This window comes from Lethenteron reissneri, chromosome 23 (assembly GCF_015708825.2).
Source record: "Lethenteron reissneri isolate LAM-NWPU_2019-01 chromosome 23, ASM1570882v1, whole genome shotgun sequence".
NCBI classification, from domain to species: Eukaryota; Metazoa; Chordata; class Hyperoartia; order Petromyzontiformes; family Petromyzontidae; genus Lethenteron; species Lethenteron reissneri.
In genome coordinates this window covers 2,375,800-2,394,677 of record NC_083801.1, presented here as the reverse complement: position 1 = coordinate 2,394,677, position 18,878 = coordinate 2,375,800, and the positions used below count along the sequence as shown (strand labels likewise).

Sequence of the window (18,878 nt, the reverse complement as noted above, 5' to 3'; positions counted from 1 at the left end):
ACATGGTGTGTTTTGTTCGTCAAAAAAATTAGACGAAGGCTATTTGCTAGTTTATATCGAGTGAGCTTCAAGGAGTGAAGACATTAAGGATGATTCCAGATTACCCATAATACTACACCAACCATTAATATCTGTAATTTGCATCCGGTTGCAACAATGGCAATGCAGTGCATCTACTCTCATCTGTCATCTTAGCCATGGCAGCGGATCCGCGATTATTGCTGTTGGCGTTTGTTTTGGTTTTACGTAATCGTGTTCCCCAACCTCTTGTCCATTCGCTAAGCACATTCGCTTCACATTGTCACAATCCAAGTTCGTGCCACTATCCAGCCCATTTCGGGACTGCGAAATGAAAAGATGTGGCATTATCCCGGACAAACTCCACGAGCCTCACTTCATTTTTATATGGGATTAAAAAAGATTTTGAAGAATGCTCAGAGTTTCAAAAAATATACACTGTTGAACATTATCTGCATTGTTCGAACTCTGAAAGTAACCTATTATCTTCAAAATTGCTTGAATTTATTCTGTCTCATGGCGTAATTTTCAGGAGCCAAATTGTCAAGGTCTGCTTGCCATGAGAGGGCTTCAGGATAGAGTTTGTGTAGTTTTGCTATTCCTGCGTTGAAGGAGCTCAGACGTGTATTTTTACTACATGGTCCATAGTTTGGTTTTGCATGGCCATAATCGTGCGGTGGCTTGTCTTTAATTTACCATTTGCATGCATGTTAGTTGAACTTCATTCTAGATTTGAAGTTTTCGTGACTGCAAGGATCCATACTCTTTGGTTCTTTCGGTAAAGTCACGTAGGTAAAATTGTTTTAATAATAATAATAAATAATACAATGAAAATAACTAAATTAAATCACGTTTCGGAGGCAACACAAGCTTCCATCATCACCTTGTGTAGCCAACTGTGTTAATCGGAGGTGTATGGGAAGAACTGCCATAATGACCCCTTTTTATGAAGGAGATAATGCGCATCGGCCTGTTGACGTTTTGATGAGGTTGATGGTTACACCAATGTCTCCAAGAAGGAATCTCAAAGCCAGGAGGTGTGATGTTTTGGTTTCAAATGCGTTTATTTTGGACGCACGTGTTGTGCCACTGTTCACCAGCGTTATTCCAGATCTGGGTGACATTCTAGGATGGTGACAGCGCGAAGTACATTGTTGATGCCTTCGTTGATGGGTAGGCAGGTGATTGTTGTTGTTGTTCCTGGAAAGAAAACGTGTCAACTCCTTTGCAGTTTGCGCGATGTCTCTGCGGATATTTGGTGGCAGATTATTCGCCAGAACAGGGAAGCCAGGGGATTGGTGTCGGTTTCGGTGTTCCGGTAACGATGTACATTGTGTTAATTAGTTGTGCCTCTGGCAGATTGCTGTAAAAAAATATACGCACTCTCCCCAGACTACCCTAAGTGCCCCCGGGCACCATCCAAACTTACATCCACGCCTTCTGAGACTGTCCCACCATCAGGACATTCGATGATAAAATAACCGATCTGTACAACGTGATGTGTGGCACCGTGAAACGACGTAGCATTGAATCGTCCCTCCTGGGTCTTAAACCCCAAGGTATCACCAGGCACCAATATACCCTTTTTCAAGCATCTAACATTTCGGTTATAAAGACCATCATTAGCTCCAGGAATAAAGTCGGGGCCCCCTTTTTCGCGCTCTGGCACAACTCCCCTAGTCGCCATAGTAGCTTTAGAATACCTGAGTCTTAAACTGAGGAATAGGGAAGGGGAGTTGTCCCATATCTGGGGCCCCCTCATGAATGCCACTCCAGAGACCGTGAGTTTACTTGACTGAACTTGAAATGAGACTGGCTCCCCTCCCTCCCTCCCGCCCCCTCTTTACCCTTTCCTTCCCCGAAGAAAAGGGGATCTGACGCACCACGTAACATACAACGCTACACTCCTGCACGTCCCCGTTGGTTGTCTGTCCCAGCCGCCTCTCCCGATATGCACCACTCACCTGTCGCGTGGTTGGATCAATACAAAATTATTATTTTAAAAAAATATACACACTAGAATTCAAATCCGCCAATACTGGACATCTGTGAAAAATGGCTTCATAAGCTCGTCGGATTCCTCCAATCGAAATAAAGATTCTGATTCTGAAAGTGGATTCCCAATCAATGCTCCACATTACCATGTTATTATAACAGATATTACGGTACTGCATGGAATACTACACTATTCTTTTTATGATGCAAATTATATGCGGATGATGTTCCGTTCATAATGGCGCACAAGCACAAATGACAACAAACTCCACATTCGGCCATAACATTGCTTTGCATGTAAAATAAATGTATAATGGGCCCGAAACGTTGCTTATTAGAGTTTGTTCATTCGGAAGGGCCATTGCCTGAAAAGTCTATCATTTTTTTCATTCAAGGCAGTGTCATTTTTCTATGAAATTATGCTCCACTGATGACACGTGTAATGGGTATGTAGAATACATTACCTTGGGGTGCTGCCCTCTGGTGTCAAGAGCAACCCCTTGGGTGTGCGAGCAGGGACAGTGGCAAGGGAGGGCACCACGTTGGCAAGATGTTAACTACCTCGCCTGGTATACAGGAGGTAGAAGGTTCGATCTCGACCCTGCCGCCTGCTGTATATTTGGATTTGTAATGTTCTCCCAGTGATCGCTTGGATTTCTCCCCCCGGGTCCTCTGGTTTTTCCCACCACATTTAGAATAAAAATGCGTTTCGAGTAATTGGCTGCGATAAATGTCCACGTGATAAGCCACTTCGTTGAGCTGTCATTTGTGGCCTGGTCGCTTCTGTAAAAATAGCTACGAAGTTTAGCGGGCGATACCTGGTAAAATAAAAAATAAATAGTAAAAAGTCTCGCTCAACAAGCTGCTGTCACATGCAGCTGTATCGAGTTACTGTCACGAGTGGAATCTTGCTGTGGGTCAAGTACTGGTGACATGAGAGAAATGTTCATAGGGAAATATAGCTTGGTCCGCACACAGCGTCTCTTTCGCAGCGTAAATAAAACATTGTATTGTTATGGCTGCACATCTGAATTTTAAGGATATGACAAAAACTTTATTTCACAGTGTATTTTTTAAGAATATATTGACGAAAGCCACAAATCAAACGTTCTAAATTATATTGAATGTGTCCTGCATACAATGTTAACAGTAAGAGCTCAAAGCAGGAACGTACATGCACAACTAAATAACTATTTTCGAGTGTAAACAATAAATTGCTTAAAATATTGTACTTATTGTTGCCCCGTATAATGAAACATTCTTAATCTAATGAGTCGCATTTAAAATAACGTCCTGCGGGATGTTAAAATAAAAGTTAAAATACGACACGTTTCATGTCTTTTAACATTCTTATGATGACTTAAAATACAAAATTCATGACATTGTATCAAATTTAATTCCAGCACGAATACTTTTTAAGTAGTCAGAAAAGACCTAAAGAATAGATCATTGGAACCCCGGCCACAATTCTGAGTGCGGAGTGACTGGGCAGGACGACCACACAGGCAGGGCCGACGGCGTGAGCCTGGCACCTTGGGAGTTGTCATGGACAGGGAGCAATGAGGCGGCGTTACCGATTGTCTTAGTTTTGGGGAATTCTGTCTCAAGAACTCTGATCCACAGTAACGATGAAACCAACACAATACAGAAAAAAGAACAGTGCAACTGTTGTATGAAATTGAAGGGCATTTTATTATATAAAAAAAACATTCGTCATTTTCCATTGCCAAAAAACAGTATAATATTGTCAAAAAATATTTAGATTCAGTTAGAAATGTATACAATGTGAGAAATAACAATGCATAACAATGAAAAATACTTGAAGATAAAATTTAGCATTATTTTATTGCAATATATGAACGTATAATGGAACATTTTAACGATGCGATACAATTTGACAATCATGTACAGCGATACACTTACTCCAATGGAGTTTAATGTGAACGCTGATAACATAAATATTAGTGAACATAGCGTGAATAGAAACTGCTTTAACTAAACACATTCCTGCGGAGGGAGCTGGTAGGAACGTTGGGTTGCTCGGTCAATGGCCAGGGTCAACGGCGGCATGGTGTATTCCGCAAATATGCCCGACTGTGAGGGCGGGCACAAGCCGGCGTGAGTAGGTTAAACGTTGAGTTTTATAAGGGTACCACGGGGTGACCATCCCCTCCCCACCCAGCCCCACCCCTCCCAGCCCCTCGCCACCCAGCCCCTCCCCACCCAGCCCCTCCGTGCACGACGGACACAATAATCCCCTGTGGGCTGGTGTAACCAGGAGGTTCCTACCAATAATATCCGTACAATCAAAACATCAATGAAGCAGGCTGCTTGGATGGATGCTCCAGGCGCCACTCTACGCCTGAGTGGAGCCAGTGGACTGAGAGGCCGTGCCAGGAGTCGATGTCGCTGGCTGCTCAATGGCCACCACCCTCTCGGCCGCTGCAGGGAGGGCGCGGCGCTGAGCCTTGACCTTCAGCTTCCCGTCTTGGGTCAAGCAGCAGCTCACGCTCTGCGGGTCCACGTCCCTGGGCAGCTGCGTCTCCCTGTGGAACTCCTGGCAGCTGTGGCTGTAGCTGCCGCTGCTGACTTCTCCGCTCTTCACCTCGCGCCGTCCAGCCACCACCAGCTTGTCTCCAGACACCTTCACGGCCAGGTCCTGTGGGGAGAAGTCCTGCACGTCCAGGGACGCGACAAACCCGTCTCCCTGCTCCTGTGGATCTTCAATCTGGAACCCACTGCTCACGGCCGGCTGCTGCAGCAGTGCATCTCCGAGGCTGCCCGGAGCCCACGTGTGGCTGCCGAGCTGATCGACATCACGGAAGATTCTCTCCATCCTCTCGATCTCGCTCCTCATGTCTCGCTGCAGCTGCTGGAAGAGACTTTCACCGCGGGGCTTCCAGACCGGCCAGCCTGGCCAGACGCTCCTCTCCATCACGTGCATCGCAGGGAAGTAAACACTCAGGGCCATGCTTGTTAGTTGATGTGCTTCACAGTGAGGCTCGCTTCAACTTTGAGCGCTGCTCCCTCCTCCGCCGATGTTCTGGCAGTGCAGCTACAGGAGCTGCTTTTATATCCTTGGCAGTGCTACGAGCAGATGCCAGGGGGAGCCAGAAGCGTCCAGAATGACGCAGCTGCTCCCAGGGCCTTCCATCATCGTCAAAGAATCAAGAGCGTGACTCGTGTCTCGGGCTGCAGTCTGTGAGCAGTTTACTGCCATGGAATTCACTCTGCACTGATAATTCACTCTGCACTGATAATTCACTCTGCACTGATAATTCACTCTGCACTGATAATTCACTATGCACTGATAATTCACTATGTAACACGATATTTGTTCCTGGGTAGTAAGTGTTATTTTCTAATTTCTTATGCCTCAAAAGTATAGAAAATAGCTATTATTCACCACAAACGTTCCTTTTGTGACCATGACTTTACGTGAAGGAATAACTCAAATGCACACGTTTTCTCATTGAAAATAGGTAAATTTCTAAATATCAATGTCCTGGTCAAAAATGCAAAGTTTGTGGGGAATAATAGACATTTTCTATACTGTTGAGGGATAAGCAAATAGGAAGTAACACTTACGACCCAGGAACAAACAAAAGAATTTCGTCACACAGTGATATAATGAATGTAAAATAGAGTGATGTTCTATTCTATATTGAATTGAAATTACTACACTTTGAATGGTGATACAAACCGACACTTACACTCTCGCTTACACAGCACAATGACATCATCAGCCTTATCAGGAAAGACTGAGGCACACAGTGAGATGAGCAAAGCCAACGAATGTCTTACTTTAAACTTTATTAATGCAAACTATGAATTCTGTAGAATGTTATTTTTAAAATTTACGTAATGCTAAAGTTGACAGCGTGAACTGGATGCTATTGTAGTGAACTTGTCGCAGAATGCAGCCTGAGACATGAGTCACTGATATTTTCTGCGGATGAGGGAAGCCCCTGGGAGCAGCTGCGTCATTCTGGACGCTTCTGGCTCCCCCTGGCTCCCCCTGGCATCTGCTCGTAGCACTGCCAGGGCTATAAAAGCAGCTCCTGTAGCTGCACTGGCAGAACATCGGCGAAGGAAGCAGCGCTCACAGCTCAAGCGAGCCTCACTGTGAAACACATCAACTAACAAGCATGGCCCTGAGTGTTTACTTCCCTGCGATTCACGTATTGGAGAGGAGCGTCTGGCCAGGCTGGCCGGTCTGGAACCCCCGCGGTGAAAGTCTCTTCCAGCAGCTGCAGCGAGACATGAGGAGCGAGATCGAGAGGATGGAGAGAATCTTCCGTGGAGTCGATCAGCTCGGCAGCCACACGTGGGCTCCGGGCAGCCTCGGAGACGCACTGCTGCAGCAGCCGGCCGTGAGCAGTGGGTTCCAGATTGAAGATCCACAGGAGCAGGGAGACGAGTTCGTCGCGTCCCTGGACGTGCAGGACTTCTCCCCACAGGACCTGGCCGTGAAGGTGTCTGGAGACAAGCTGGTGGTGGCTGGACGGCGCGAGGTGAAGAGCGGAGAAGTCAGCAGCGGCAGCTACAGCCACAGCTGCCAGGAGTTCCACAGGGAGACGCAGCTGCCCAGGGACGTGGACCCGCAGAGCGTGAGCTGCTGCTTGACCCAAGACGGGAAGCTGAAGGTCAAGGCTCAGCGCCGCGCCCTCCCTGCAGCGGCCGAGAGGGTGGTGGCCATTGAGCAGCCAGCGACATCGACTCCTGGCACGGCCTCTCAGTCCACTGGCTCCACTCACGCGTAGAGTGGCGCCTGGAGCATCCATTCCAGCAACCTGCTTCATTGATGTTTTTATTGTACGGATATTACTGGTAGGAACCTCCTGGTTACACCAGCCCACAGGGAATTGTTGTGTCCGTCGTGCAGGGAGGGGCTGGATGGGGAGGGACTGGGTGGCGAGGGGCTGGGAGGGGTTTGGCTGGGTGTGGAGGGGATGGTCACCCCGTGGTGCCCTTATAAAACTCAACGTTTAACCTACTCACGCCGGCTTGTGCCCGCCCTCACAGTCGGGCATATTTGCGGAATACACCACGCCGCCGTTGACCCTGGCCATTGACCGAGCAACCCAAAGTTCCTACCAGCTCCCTCTGCAGGAATGTGTTTAGTAAAAGCAGTTTTTATTCACGCTATCTTCACTAATATTTATGTTATCAGCGTCCACATTCAACTCCGTTGGAGTAAGTGTATCGCTGTACATGATTGTCAAATTGTATCGCATCGTTTAAATTTCCCACTACACGTTCATATATTGCAATAAAATAATGCTTAATGTTATCTTCAATTATTTTTCATCGTTATGCATTGTTATTTCTCAGATTGTATACATTTCTAACTATATCTAAATATTTATTGACAATACTATACTGTTTTTTGGCAATGGTAAATGACGAATGTTTTTTGTTATATAATAAAATGCCTTTCAATTTCATGCAACAGTTCCACGGGTATTTTTCCTGCATTGTGTTTGTTTCATCGTTACTGTGGATCAGATTTCTTGAGACAGAATTCCCCAAAACTAAGACAACCGGTAGCGCGGCCTCATTGCTCCCTGTCAATGACAACTCCCAAGGTGCCAGGCTCACGCCGTCGGCCCTGCCTGTGTGGTCGTCCTGCCCAGTCACTCCGCACTCAGAATTGTGGCCGGGGTTGCAATGATATATTCTTTAGGTCTTTTCTGACTACTTAAAAAGTATTGGTGCTGGAATTAAATTTGATACAATGTCATGAATTCTGTATTTTAAGTCATCATAAGAATGTTAAAATACATGTAACGTGTCGTATCTTAACTTTAATTCTAACATTCCGCAGGACGTTATTTTCAATGCGACTCAGATTATGAATGTTTCATTTTACGGGGCAACAATAAGTACAATATTTTAAGCAATTTATTGTTTACACTCGAATATAGTTATTTAGTTGTACATGTACGTTCCTGCTTTCAGCTCTTACTGTTAACATTGTGTAACGGGTTCTGGAGACACTTGTAGAGGTAACTTCTTTATTACAATACAACACTCCAACAGTCCTGATACTCTGTTACAGCCTAGGTACACAGCCTAGCTCTCCGGCCTAGATACTCTACTCTGGCTACGCTCCGGAACTCGCCCTCACAAGGTCGTAGAGTCGGGAGTTCCAGAGTCCCACCACTGGCTCTCACAGCATCCCAGGGTCTTCAGATGGCTGGTCGTGGGTCTTGGGTCTTGAGTTACAACTGGGCCCCGATCGTCCAGGGAGCTCTCCTTTTATGCCTGGTCCAACGAGGGGTGGGGCCGTGTGCGCCACCAGACATCCCACAGAGCACACACAGCCCCCCCCCCCCGTTGGCGGCGCCCAGGGGATTAAGCGCCTGGGAACTCAACGCCTGGCGCCCAGAGGCTTAAGCGTCTGGACCCCCTGGGAACCCAGCGCCTGGCGCCCAGAGGCTTAAGCGTCTGGACTCGCCTGGGATCCCAGAGCCCCCAGCAGCCCCTCCCTTCTTATGTCACTACAATTGTATGCAGGACACATTCAATATAATTTAGAACATTTGATTTGTGGCTTTCGTCAATATATTTTTTATAAAGACATTTTGAAATAAAGTTTTTGTCATATCCTTAAAATTCAGATGTGCAACCGTAACAATACAATGGTTTATCTGCGCTGTGAAAGAGACGCTGTGTGCGGACCAAGCTATATTTTCCTCTGAGCATTTCTCTCATGCCACCAATACTTGACCCACAGCAAGATTCCACTCGTGACAGTAACTCGATACAGCTGCACGTGACAGCAGCTTGTTGAGCGAGACTTTTTACTATTTATTTTTTATTTTACCAGGTATCGCCCGCTGAACTTCGTAGCTATTTTTACATAAGCGACCAGGCCACAAATGACAGCTCAACGAAGTGGCTTATCACGTGGACATTTATCGCAGCCAAAAACTCTAAACGCATTTTTATTCTAAATGTGGTGGGAAAAACCAGAGGACCCGGGGGGAAAAATCCACGCGATCACTGGGAGAACATTACAAATCCAAATATACAGCAGCAGGCGTCAGGGTCGAGATCGAACCTTCTATCTCCTGTATACCAGGCGAGGTAGTTAACATCTCGCCAACGGGGTGCCCTCTCTTGCCACTGTCCCTGCTCGCACACCCAAGGGGTTGCTCCTGACACCAGAGGGCAGCACACCAAGGTGATGTATTCTACATACCCATTACACTGTCATCAGTGGAGCATAATTTCATTAAAAAATAACACTGCCTTGAATGAAAAAAATGATAGACTTTTCAGGCAATGGCCCTTCTGAATGAACAAACTCTAATAAGCAACGTTTCGGGCCCATTATACGTTTCTTTTACAAGCAAGGTAGTGTTATGGCCGAATGTGGAGTTTGTTGTCATTTGTGCTTGTGCGCCATTATGAACGGAACATCATCCCCATATAATAAGCATCATTAAAAACAATAGAGGAGTGTTCCATGCGGTACCGTAATATCTGTTATAATAACATGGTAATGTGGAGCATTGATTGGGAATCCACTTTCAGAATCAGAATCTTTATTTCGATTGGAGGAATCCGACTAGCTTATGAAGCAATTTTTCACAGATGTCCAGTATTGGCGGATTTGAATTCTAGTGTGTATATATTTAAAAAATAATAATTTTGTATTGATCAAACCACGCGACAGGTGAGTGGTGCATATCGGGATAGGCGGCTGGGACAGACAACCAACGGGGACGTGCAGGAACGTAGCGTTGTGTATTACGTGGTGCGTCAGATCCCCTTTGCTTCGGGGAAGGAAAGGGTAAAGAGGGGGCGGGAGGGAGGGGAGTCAGTCTCATTTCAAGTTCAGTCAAGTAAACTCAGCGTCTCTGGAGTGGCATTCATGAGGGGGCCCCAGATATGGGACAACTCACCTTCCCTATTCCTCAGTTTAAGACTCAGGTGTTCTAAAGCTACTATGGCGACTAGGGGAGTTGTGCCAGAGGGCGAAAGAGGGGGCCCCATTATTATTCCTGGAGCTAATGATGGTCTTTCTAACCGAAATCTTAGATGCTTGGAAAAGGGTGTGTTGGTGCCTGGTGATACCTTGGGGTTTAAGACCCAGGAGGGAGGATTCAATGCTAGGTAGTATCTCGGTGCCACACATCACGTTGTACAGATCGGTTATTTTATCACCGCATGTCCTGATTATGGGACTGCCCCAGAAGGCGTGGATGTAAGTTTGGATGGTGCCCGGGGGCACTTAGGGCAGTCTGGGGAGAGTGAGTGTCTTTTTTAACAGCAATCTGCCAGATGCACAATTAATTAACACAATGTACATCGTTACCGGAACACCGAAACCGACACCAATCCCCTGGCTTCCCTGTTCTGGCGAATAATCTGCCACCAAATATCCGCAGAGACATCGCGCAAACTGCAAAGGAGTTGACACGTTTTCTTTCCAGAAACAACAACAACAATCACCTGCCTACCCATCAACGAAGGCATCAACAATGTACCTCGCGCTGTCACCATCCTAGAATGTCACCCAGATCTGGAATGACGCTGGTGAACAGTGGCACAACACGTGCGTCCAAAATAAACACATTTGAAACCCAAACATCACACCTCCTGGCTTTGAGATTCCTTCTTGGAGACATTGGTGTAACCATCAACCTCATCAAAACGTCAACAGGCCGATGCGCATTATCTCCTTCATAAAAAAGGGGTCATTATGCCAGTTCTTTCCATACACCTCCGATTAACACAGTTGGCTACATACGGTTTTGATGGAAGCTTGTGTTGCCTCCGAAACGTCGTGATTTAATTTAGTTATTGTAATTGTATTATTTATTATTATTATGTTTTTACCTACGTGACTTTACCGAAAGAACCAATGAGTATGGATCCTTGCAGTCACGAAAACTTCAAATCTAGAATTAAGTTCAACTAACATACATGCAAATGGTTAATTAAAGTAAAGCCACAGTACGATTATGCCCATGCAAAACCAAACTATGGACCACGTAGTAAAAATACACGTCTGAGCTCCTTCAACGCAGGAATAGCAAAACTACACAAACTCTACACTGAAGCCCTCTCATGGCAAGCAGACCTTGACAATTTGGCTCCTGAAAATTACGCCATGAGACAGAATAAATTCAAGCAATTTTGAAGATAATAGGTTACTTTCAGAGTTCGAACAATGCAGATAATGTTCAACAGTGTAACTGTTTTTTAAACTCTGAGCATTCTACAAAATCTTTTTCATGGCCATATAAAAATGATGTCAGGCTCGTGGAGTTTATCCGGGATAATGCCACATCTTTTCATTTCGCAGTCCCGCAATGGGCTGGATAGTGGCACGAACTTGGATTGTGACAATGTGAAGCGAATGTGCTGAGGGAATGGACAAGAGGTTGGGGAACACGATTACTAAAACCAAAACCAACGCCTACAGCAATAATCGCGGATCCGCTGCCATGGTTAAGATAACAGATGAGAATAGATGCAATGCATTGCTATTGTTGCAAACGGATGCAAATTACAGATATTAATGGTTGGTGTAGTATTATGGGTAATCTGGAATCATCCTTAATGTCTTCACTCCTTGAAGCTCACTCGATATAAACTAGCAAATAGCCCTCGTCTCAATTTTTTGACGAACAAAACACACCATGTAGAAAACTGCAAAGTTAGATGTTACTAAGTTAACGGAACATGCAGCCTGCATTCTATGCTTTGAGACGCCAAAGCCGGAGAAGCTTCTATCTGATTCACCAAAAAAATGACTTCATTCTCGCTAAGGCGTGCCTGTACATGACTCATCTAAAGCCTTAAAGTGAGAATGTTCCAGCAAATGCTGGCTTACGCTTATTCGCATTACCTGTGCTATATAATTGCTGCCCTAGTTGTGCGAGCAGACCACTCTCGGACAAGAAGACAGAGCAGTCCTCTACAGCTCGGAGACTTCCTTCAAAGTAAACGATCATGGACATGAACGTGTACTTCCCTCCAATGCACGTGATGGAGAAGAGCGTCTGGCCAGGCTGGCCGGTCTGGAACCTCCAAGACAAAAGCCTCTTCCAGCAGCTGGAGCGAGACATGAGGAGCGAGATCGAGAGGATGGAGCAAATCTTCCGTGGAGTCGATCAGCTCAGCAGCCACTCGTGGGCTCCGGGCATCCCCAAAGTTGCGCTGCAACAGCAGCCGGCCGTGAGTGCCGCGTTCCAGATCGAAGATCAGCGGCAGCAGGGAGACGGGTTTGTCGCGACCCTGGACGTGCAGGGCTTCTCCCCAAAGGACCTGGCTATGAAGGTGTCTGGAGACAAGCTGGTGGTGGCCGGACGTCGTGAGGTCAAGCGCGAAGGCAGCGGCGCCTACAGCCACAGCTACCAGGAGTTCCACGAAGCGATGCAGCTGCCCAAGGACGTGGACCCGCAGAGCGTGAGCTGCTGCCTGACCGACGACGGGAAGCTGAAGATCAAGGCTCAGCGCCGCGCCCTCCCTGCCGTGACTGCTGGGAGGCTGGTGGCCATTGAGTGAGCTGGGAAGTGCTCACCAAAACATTAACATTTGGAATCTAACGTTAAACGCCCTGCAGAAAGTGCTTGCTTCTTAAATGCAAAATTGTAACAATGCTAATTGTTCACATTCACTATGTGAAGTACAATAAAATACATCTAAAATGTTACGAAGTTAATCAACGAAACATGGCTTAATTGTTCAATGAATATACTCTTTGAATCTAATACCAATTTCCAGAAGTCATTGTTTTTCAATTAACTTTGCTTTTCCTGCACATAACGTTAATGTTGTTCTCGCTTTTAATGCCATGCTTTGTTACATTCGTTTCAAATGCTTTTTATAACGACAAACTTGTGATGTTTTTTTGCAAGTTCAATTTAATTGTTACAGTGGAAATAGTCTTGAAAATAGAGTAATTTGATGCTGCAAAATAAAAGATCCCAGTATTCACGGAAGTTTGTGCTTTTTTTTTCTGTGTCCAAGCTAAAAATAAAATCTGCCGTTCAGGGCTGTGAAACTAGCACACATTAACAACCTTCGCTTGGGAAAGGGACGATTTCTGACATCCACTTACCAGCATACACCATTCTTTAGCAAATTCCCACAGATTTGACGAGTTGTTGGCGAGAATGGCCCATTAGTCAGCCCCTGCCAATCACGCTCGATAGAAAACAGCACCTTGTACGGTCTTTAGTTAACATCTTGTGTCAGATATATGGAGAGATGGTGTAGCCGATTGGTTTTCAAACTTTGTTTTGGCGACTGTACACTCCTTGTTGAAATTTGTTTCAACCGAGTTACCCCCCCCCCCTTGCCTGACCCAACATGGTTCTGAGAAATAAATAAATAAACGCATGATTAACATTAATATTTTAATCGATTACCCATTTTGTGAGGTATCCTCACGAGCTAGTAACTGCAAGCGAATAAAAAAAAATCAACGGACACTCTGCATGCATGACGTAACTTGTTCGCACTCGCTGGCTGCTCTAGTAAATCACATTGTTTAGGATCAATGAGTGTAGAAAGGTCTTTATATCGTTATAGGTTACCTTATAGATTTACATGTTATTATAGCTATTTCAATATTGGCAGATTCATACATGATTGTTCACCAATGACTCTCATGTATGATATAATTTCACACGAGTATAAATCACCCCACGTGCCCCCAGAGGTCCGCCGACACCCGGCCGAGAACCACTGGTGTAGATGATGCATGGACAATCTTGTTTGCATGTAGAGCTTTTTTCGCACCGTACGCAGCCAACCGTGCTAATCGCAGATGCGGGGAAGGACAACAAACTAAACACAAACAGCAGTTTATCCTCTTGGCTATGATAAAAACAACATTAAGACTGAATTAGCATTAATTTTGTGGATAATGACGTTAGCATGCCACCAATTAAAACGCAGAGGGAAACATTTCTTTTGGGGAGGGCTTACATGAAACATGCAGTGGTAGAATCAAGATCTGATGAATGCATGTGTCTCAGCAGCAAAAGGAGGCGAGGAAATGTGAGATGCAGCTGCCGTACAGATGGAGGTGGAAGGTTTTTGCAGAGTTGAAGGATATGAGACCTCCGCACAAACGATGACTCCCAAAGTTAAACACACTAAAACTAAACTATTATTTTTATTTTACCACGTAAAACCCACTGAGCTATATAGCTCTTTTTTCGGAAGCGACCTGGCCACAACTGATAGCTCAACGAAGTAGATTATTACGTGGACATTTATAGCAGACACACTCTAAAGACGTGTTTCTAATTGTAGAGGAAAAGACCGGAGGACCCGGAGAACAATCCACACGACCACGGGGAGACACGCAAACTCCAAATATATAGCAGGCGTCAGTCGGGATCGAACCCACTACCTCCTGAATACTCGGCGAGGTAGTGAACATCTCACCACCGCGGTCCCCGCTACGTCACCTTGCCGGTAACACCAGGGAAAAGATGAAGCCTGCTCGTTATGACCATCTTATCCGTGAGTAATGTCAGTAAACGTCTGGTTCATGTCACTGTATGAGGTGCAGTGGGGGAAGCTTTATGCCTGGGCTACTTCATCTTGTCCACAACAGCAAAGATAAAACGTACCTTACCAGTTAGAACCATCTCCATTTGTCAAATACTGTGCCCGTTTTCATTCAACTGTGGATAGCAGGACCATTTTATTCCATTGCTGATGCGATGCACATAAATACTGGTTTTACATTCCATTTAATGAGCTGCAGATGTAAGGGATGTCGAGAGGTGAATAATATTAAATTACACAAATACAGGCAGACCTCGTTTAACACTCAAGATGCGTTCCTGGAGAAGTGAGCGCAAATAGAATCGGCGATAAATGGGGTCATTATACCATTGCATATATGGAGATGCGTTCCTAGCAGCGTTATTTCTTTCATACGAGCAATAAGGAGGGATTATTGGGGTATTGGTAATAGCACTAATAATAATTCATACATGATTATGAAATAATATTATTAAACCTTATTTCATTACTAAAATAATGTATTATAACATCAGTATGATGTAGTGTACTCCTACAAGGCAACGATGGGAGACGAGGTTGGAGGAGCTGCTGCGCTTCCAACACTACACTTCTTACACTGAGACCTCCTTTACCAGTGGCAAAATATAGTAGGTTTTACCCTTTAAACTGGTACAAAACTGACACCTTTATACAAGGCATCATGTTTGCAATAACCACAACACAAGTAGTCAAAATGCAAACAAAAAGATACAACTCTGATGATGATAATGATATGCACTGTCCTTGAAGTTGATTGGTCCACACCCGAGACAGCTTTCTTTAGAGCCTAGTCTCCATTGGTGTTGGACCAGATGACACCAAAAGGCGTACAACTCAAAAACAGTGCACTATCAGAGTATTGCAAAGTTTGTGGGGAATAATAGTAATTTTCTATACTTTTGAGGAATAACCAATTAGGAAGAAACACTTACTACCCAAGAAAAAAAAAACATGTTTTCGTTACACAGTGATATAATGAATGTAAAATAGAGTAATGTGCTCTTCTAATATTTACTTTAAATTACTACACTTTGAAGGGTGATACAAACCGACACTTACATGCTCGCTTACACAGCACAATGACATCATCAGCCTTGTCAGGAAAGACTGAGGCACACAGTGAGATGAGCAAAGCCAACGAATGTCTTACTTTAAACTTTATTAATGCAAACTATAAATTCTGTACAATGTTATTTTTAAAATAGACGTAATGCTAAAGTTGGCTGCGTGATCTGGATGCTATTGTAGTGAACTTGTCACAGAATGCAGTCTGAGACACGAGTCACTGATATTTTCTGTGGATGAGGGAAGCCCCTGGGAGCAGCTGCGTCATTCTGGACGCTTCTGACAGCCCCTGGCATCTGCTCGTCAGCACTGCCAGGGCTATAAAAGCAGCTCCTGTAGCTGCACTGGCAGAACATCGGCGGAGGAGGGAACAGCGCTCACAGCTGAAGCGAGCCCCACTGTGAAGCACGTCAACTAGCAAGCATGGCCCTGAGTGTTTACTTACCTGCGATGCACGTGATGGAGAGGAGCGTCTGGCCAGGCTGGCCGGTCTGGAAGCCCCGCGGTGAAAGTCTCTTACAGCAGCTGCAGCGAGAAATGAGGAGCGAGATCGAGAGGATGGAGAGAATCTTCCGTGGAGTCGATCAGCTCAGCAGCCACACGTGGGCTCCGGGCAGCCTCGGAGACGCACTGCTGCAGCAGCCGGCCGTGAGCAGTGGGTTCCAGATTGAAGATCCACGGGAGCAGGGAGACGGGTTTGTCGCGTCCCTCGACGTGCAGGACTTCTCCCCACAGGACCTGGCCGTGAAGGTGTCTGGAGACAAGCTGGTGGTGGCTGGACGGCGCGAGGTGAAGAGCGGAGAAGTCAGCAGCGGCAGCTACAGCCACAGCTGCCAGGAGTTCCACAGGGAGACGCAGCTGCCCAGGGACGTGGACCTGCAGAGCGTGAGCTGCTGCTTGACCCAAGACGGGAAGCTGAAGGTCAAGGCTCAGCGCCGCGCCCTCCCTGCAGCGGCCGAGAGGGTGGTGGCCATTGAGCAGCCAGCGACATCGACTCCTGGCACGGCCTCTCAGTCCACTGGCTCCACTCACGCGTAGAGTGGCGCCTGGAGCATCCATTCCCGTGTCTGGCTATTTAAACAGTATTCGTGCTGGAATTTAATTTGATACAATGTCATGAATTTAGTATTTCAAGTCTTCATGAGAATGTTTAAAGATGTGTAATGTGTCGTATCTTAACAGTAATTTAACATCCTGCAGGACGTTATTTTCAATGCGACTCATTAGATTAAGAATGTTGCATTTTACGGGGCAACAATAAGTACAATATTGTAAGCAATTTATTATTTACACACGAATATAGTTATTTAGGTGTACATGTACGTTCCTGCTTTGAGGTCTTATTGTTAACATTGTATGCAGTACATATACAATATAATTTAGAACGTTTGATTTGTTATTTTCGTCAGTATATATGAAATAAATAAAAATGAAATAAAGTTTTTGTTACGTAAAACCCAATGTTCTCAGTCCAGTTTGTATACTGAACCTCAGGACGCACAACCGAACATGTTTAATTATTTATCAGAATTTTCCATTATTTTAAAGGAATGGAGAACTGAGTACAGCCGAATGAACATGAGTGTAGTTACGTAATTACTGATGTAAAAATATATTTTAAACTGCGCCAAAATCAATCGAAGCGAACAGAATTGGATCAGAATTAAATCTCCAATGCTTGACATTTAATCAGCCGCAAAGCCGATTCATGGTCAGGATGTTGTGTATGTTTGTGTAATATCTCAATAATGGCGGGAGACGAATTGACGGGGCAGCACTTATTTATTAACACCGGTTGCACAGTAACAGGCACAGCCGAGATAACACCTACGCTACGCGTGCCTAACTCGGCCACGCACTCAGTCTCTCCCATAGGGTACGCGTGCCTAACTCGCCTCGTACTCAGGCTCTCCGGCTACGCTCTCCCCACGGGGAGCTATCAGACCCGCCTTGCCAGGCACGGGTCTCGACCACTGGGTTACACAGCCCGGCCCTTACAAGGACGTCGGGCCGTGAATCCCAAGGCCTCCCCTCTGAGCCTCACAGAGTCCCGGCCCTTACAAGGGCAGCGGGGCTAGGGGTCTCAGGGCCTATCTCTTCCTCCGTCTTCTGTCTTCACTGGTTCACGATTCCCCGAGTGCCCCCGCGCATCGCCTTACATAGCCCTCCGCTCCAGGGGTGCGGGGCCTATGCGGACCGCGATGTGGACACCCGCCTGCGGAGCGTGATGTAGCCACCCACCACGCGCTGTCTCACGATCCTCCCCGCCAGCACGTACCACCACTACATCACTACTACATCACCCCCTCCCACATAGCTCGCAGCCGGCCCGGCTGCAAAAAAAACCCTCTCCGCATGTGCGCCCCGTAACACCAACAAAACACAACACAATCCACGCAATAAATCCCACCATTAAACAGTAATAACAACGAACATATGTACACACCGACGAGTAAACCGAATAAAGTATTTACAAGAGTGACGTGTCCATCGTCCCCTCGACCCCCTGCCCCCCCCCCCCCCCCCCCCCCGCTCGCCCCTTGAACGGAACATTAGAACGGTCGGACGGCCGGGGAACGCTGTGACGAGACGACCCGGCGGAACCGTCGCGTCCCCCCCTTTTCAGTCAGGAAAAGTTGCGCGACCTAGCATGGGTCCGCCTGGCCGGTCCATCGTACGGGACATGACGTGTTTGGCCGTCCGGTGGCTCCGGCAGTCCAGGAAGGCACGGAGCAGGCTTGGAAGAACCGCACGTGCCTCGGGGATCCGGTCGCCGACGGTCAGCAGCCGTCAGTTCCGAGACACCTGGGAGCGGATCAGGCGGAGACATGTGAGGATCAGGCGGAGAAATTTCCCTCCCCGAGTCGATGGCCACATCACATGTTCGGTCATCACGACATAAAGGAAGGTCATATGGCGCCGAGAACGGTTTCAGCCGGGAGGGGTGAATGTACCAACGGCGCTTTCCCCATTTTATCTGAATGCACTGGGGTCGTGCAACTCGCACGACTTCCATGGGTCCCCTCCATGGCCGCAGCAGTTTAGGGGATGTAGCCAATGGCGCATGCGGGCAGTGCAGCCAGGCGCTATCGCCCGGTTTCCATTCGTGCACGTACACCTTTCGTGCACGCAACCGCTCGTTAGCAATTTGGCCTGACCTCGAATTCAGCCTTGCAACCTCCCGCGCTTCGGCCAGTTTCGCTATGTTAATTTTAATATGGTCGGCCAATTTAGATTTAGGCCGCGGATCGGGAATC

The 18,878-nt window shown here is 46.5% G+C and overlaps 4 protein-coding genes across 4 annotated transcripts; 3 read left to right on the top strand and 1 right to left on the bottom strand.

Moving 5' to 3' along the window:
- Positions 1–3,681: 3,681 nt before the first annotated feature.
- Positions 3,682–5,057, bottom strand: LOC133345843 (heat shock protein beta-11-like). The gene has a single exon (XM_061556863.1). It carries the CDS (start codon positions 4,982–4,984, stop codon positions 4,370–4,372), a length of 615 nt encoding a protein of 204 aa, XP_061412847.1. The 5' UTR covers positions 4,985–5,057; the 3' UTR covers positions 3,682–4,369.
- Positions 5,058–6,101: 1,044 nt separating this feature from the next.
- Positions 6,102–7,460, top strand: LOC133345742 (heat shock protein beta-11-like). The gene has a single exon (XM_061556711.1). It carries the CDS (start codon positions 6,162–6,164, stop codon positions 6,774–6,776), a length of 615 nt encoding a protein of 204 aa, XP_061412695.1. The 5' UTR covers positions 6,102–6,161; the 3' UTR covers positions 6,777–7,460.
- A 4,382-nt stretch (positions 7,461–11,842) lies between these two features.
- Positions 11,843–12,970, top strand: LOC133345741 (heat shock protein 30-like). Its single transcript, XM_061556709.1, has one exon. It carries the CDS (start codon positions 11,983–11,985, stop codon positions 12,535–12,537), a length of 555 nt encoding a protein of 184 aa, XP_061412693.1. The 5' UTR covers positions 11,843–11,982; the 3' UTR covers positions 12,538–12,970.
- Positions 12,971–16,029: 3,059 nt separating this feature from the next.
- On the top strand, positions 16,030–17,077 carry LOC133345740 (heat shock protein beta-11-like). Its single transcript, XM_061556708.1, has one exon. The coding sequence runs from the start codon at positions 16,045–16,047 to the stop codon at positions 16,657–16,659; it is 615 nt and encodes a 204-aa protein (XP_061412692.1). The 5' UTR covers positions 16,030–16,044; the 3' UTR covers positions 16,660–17,077.
- The last annotated feature ends 1,801 nt before the right edge of the window (positions 17,078–18,878 follow it).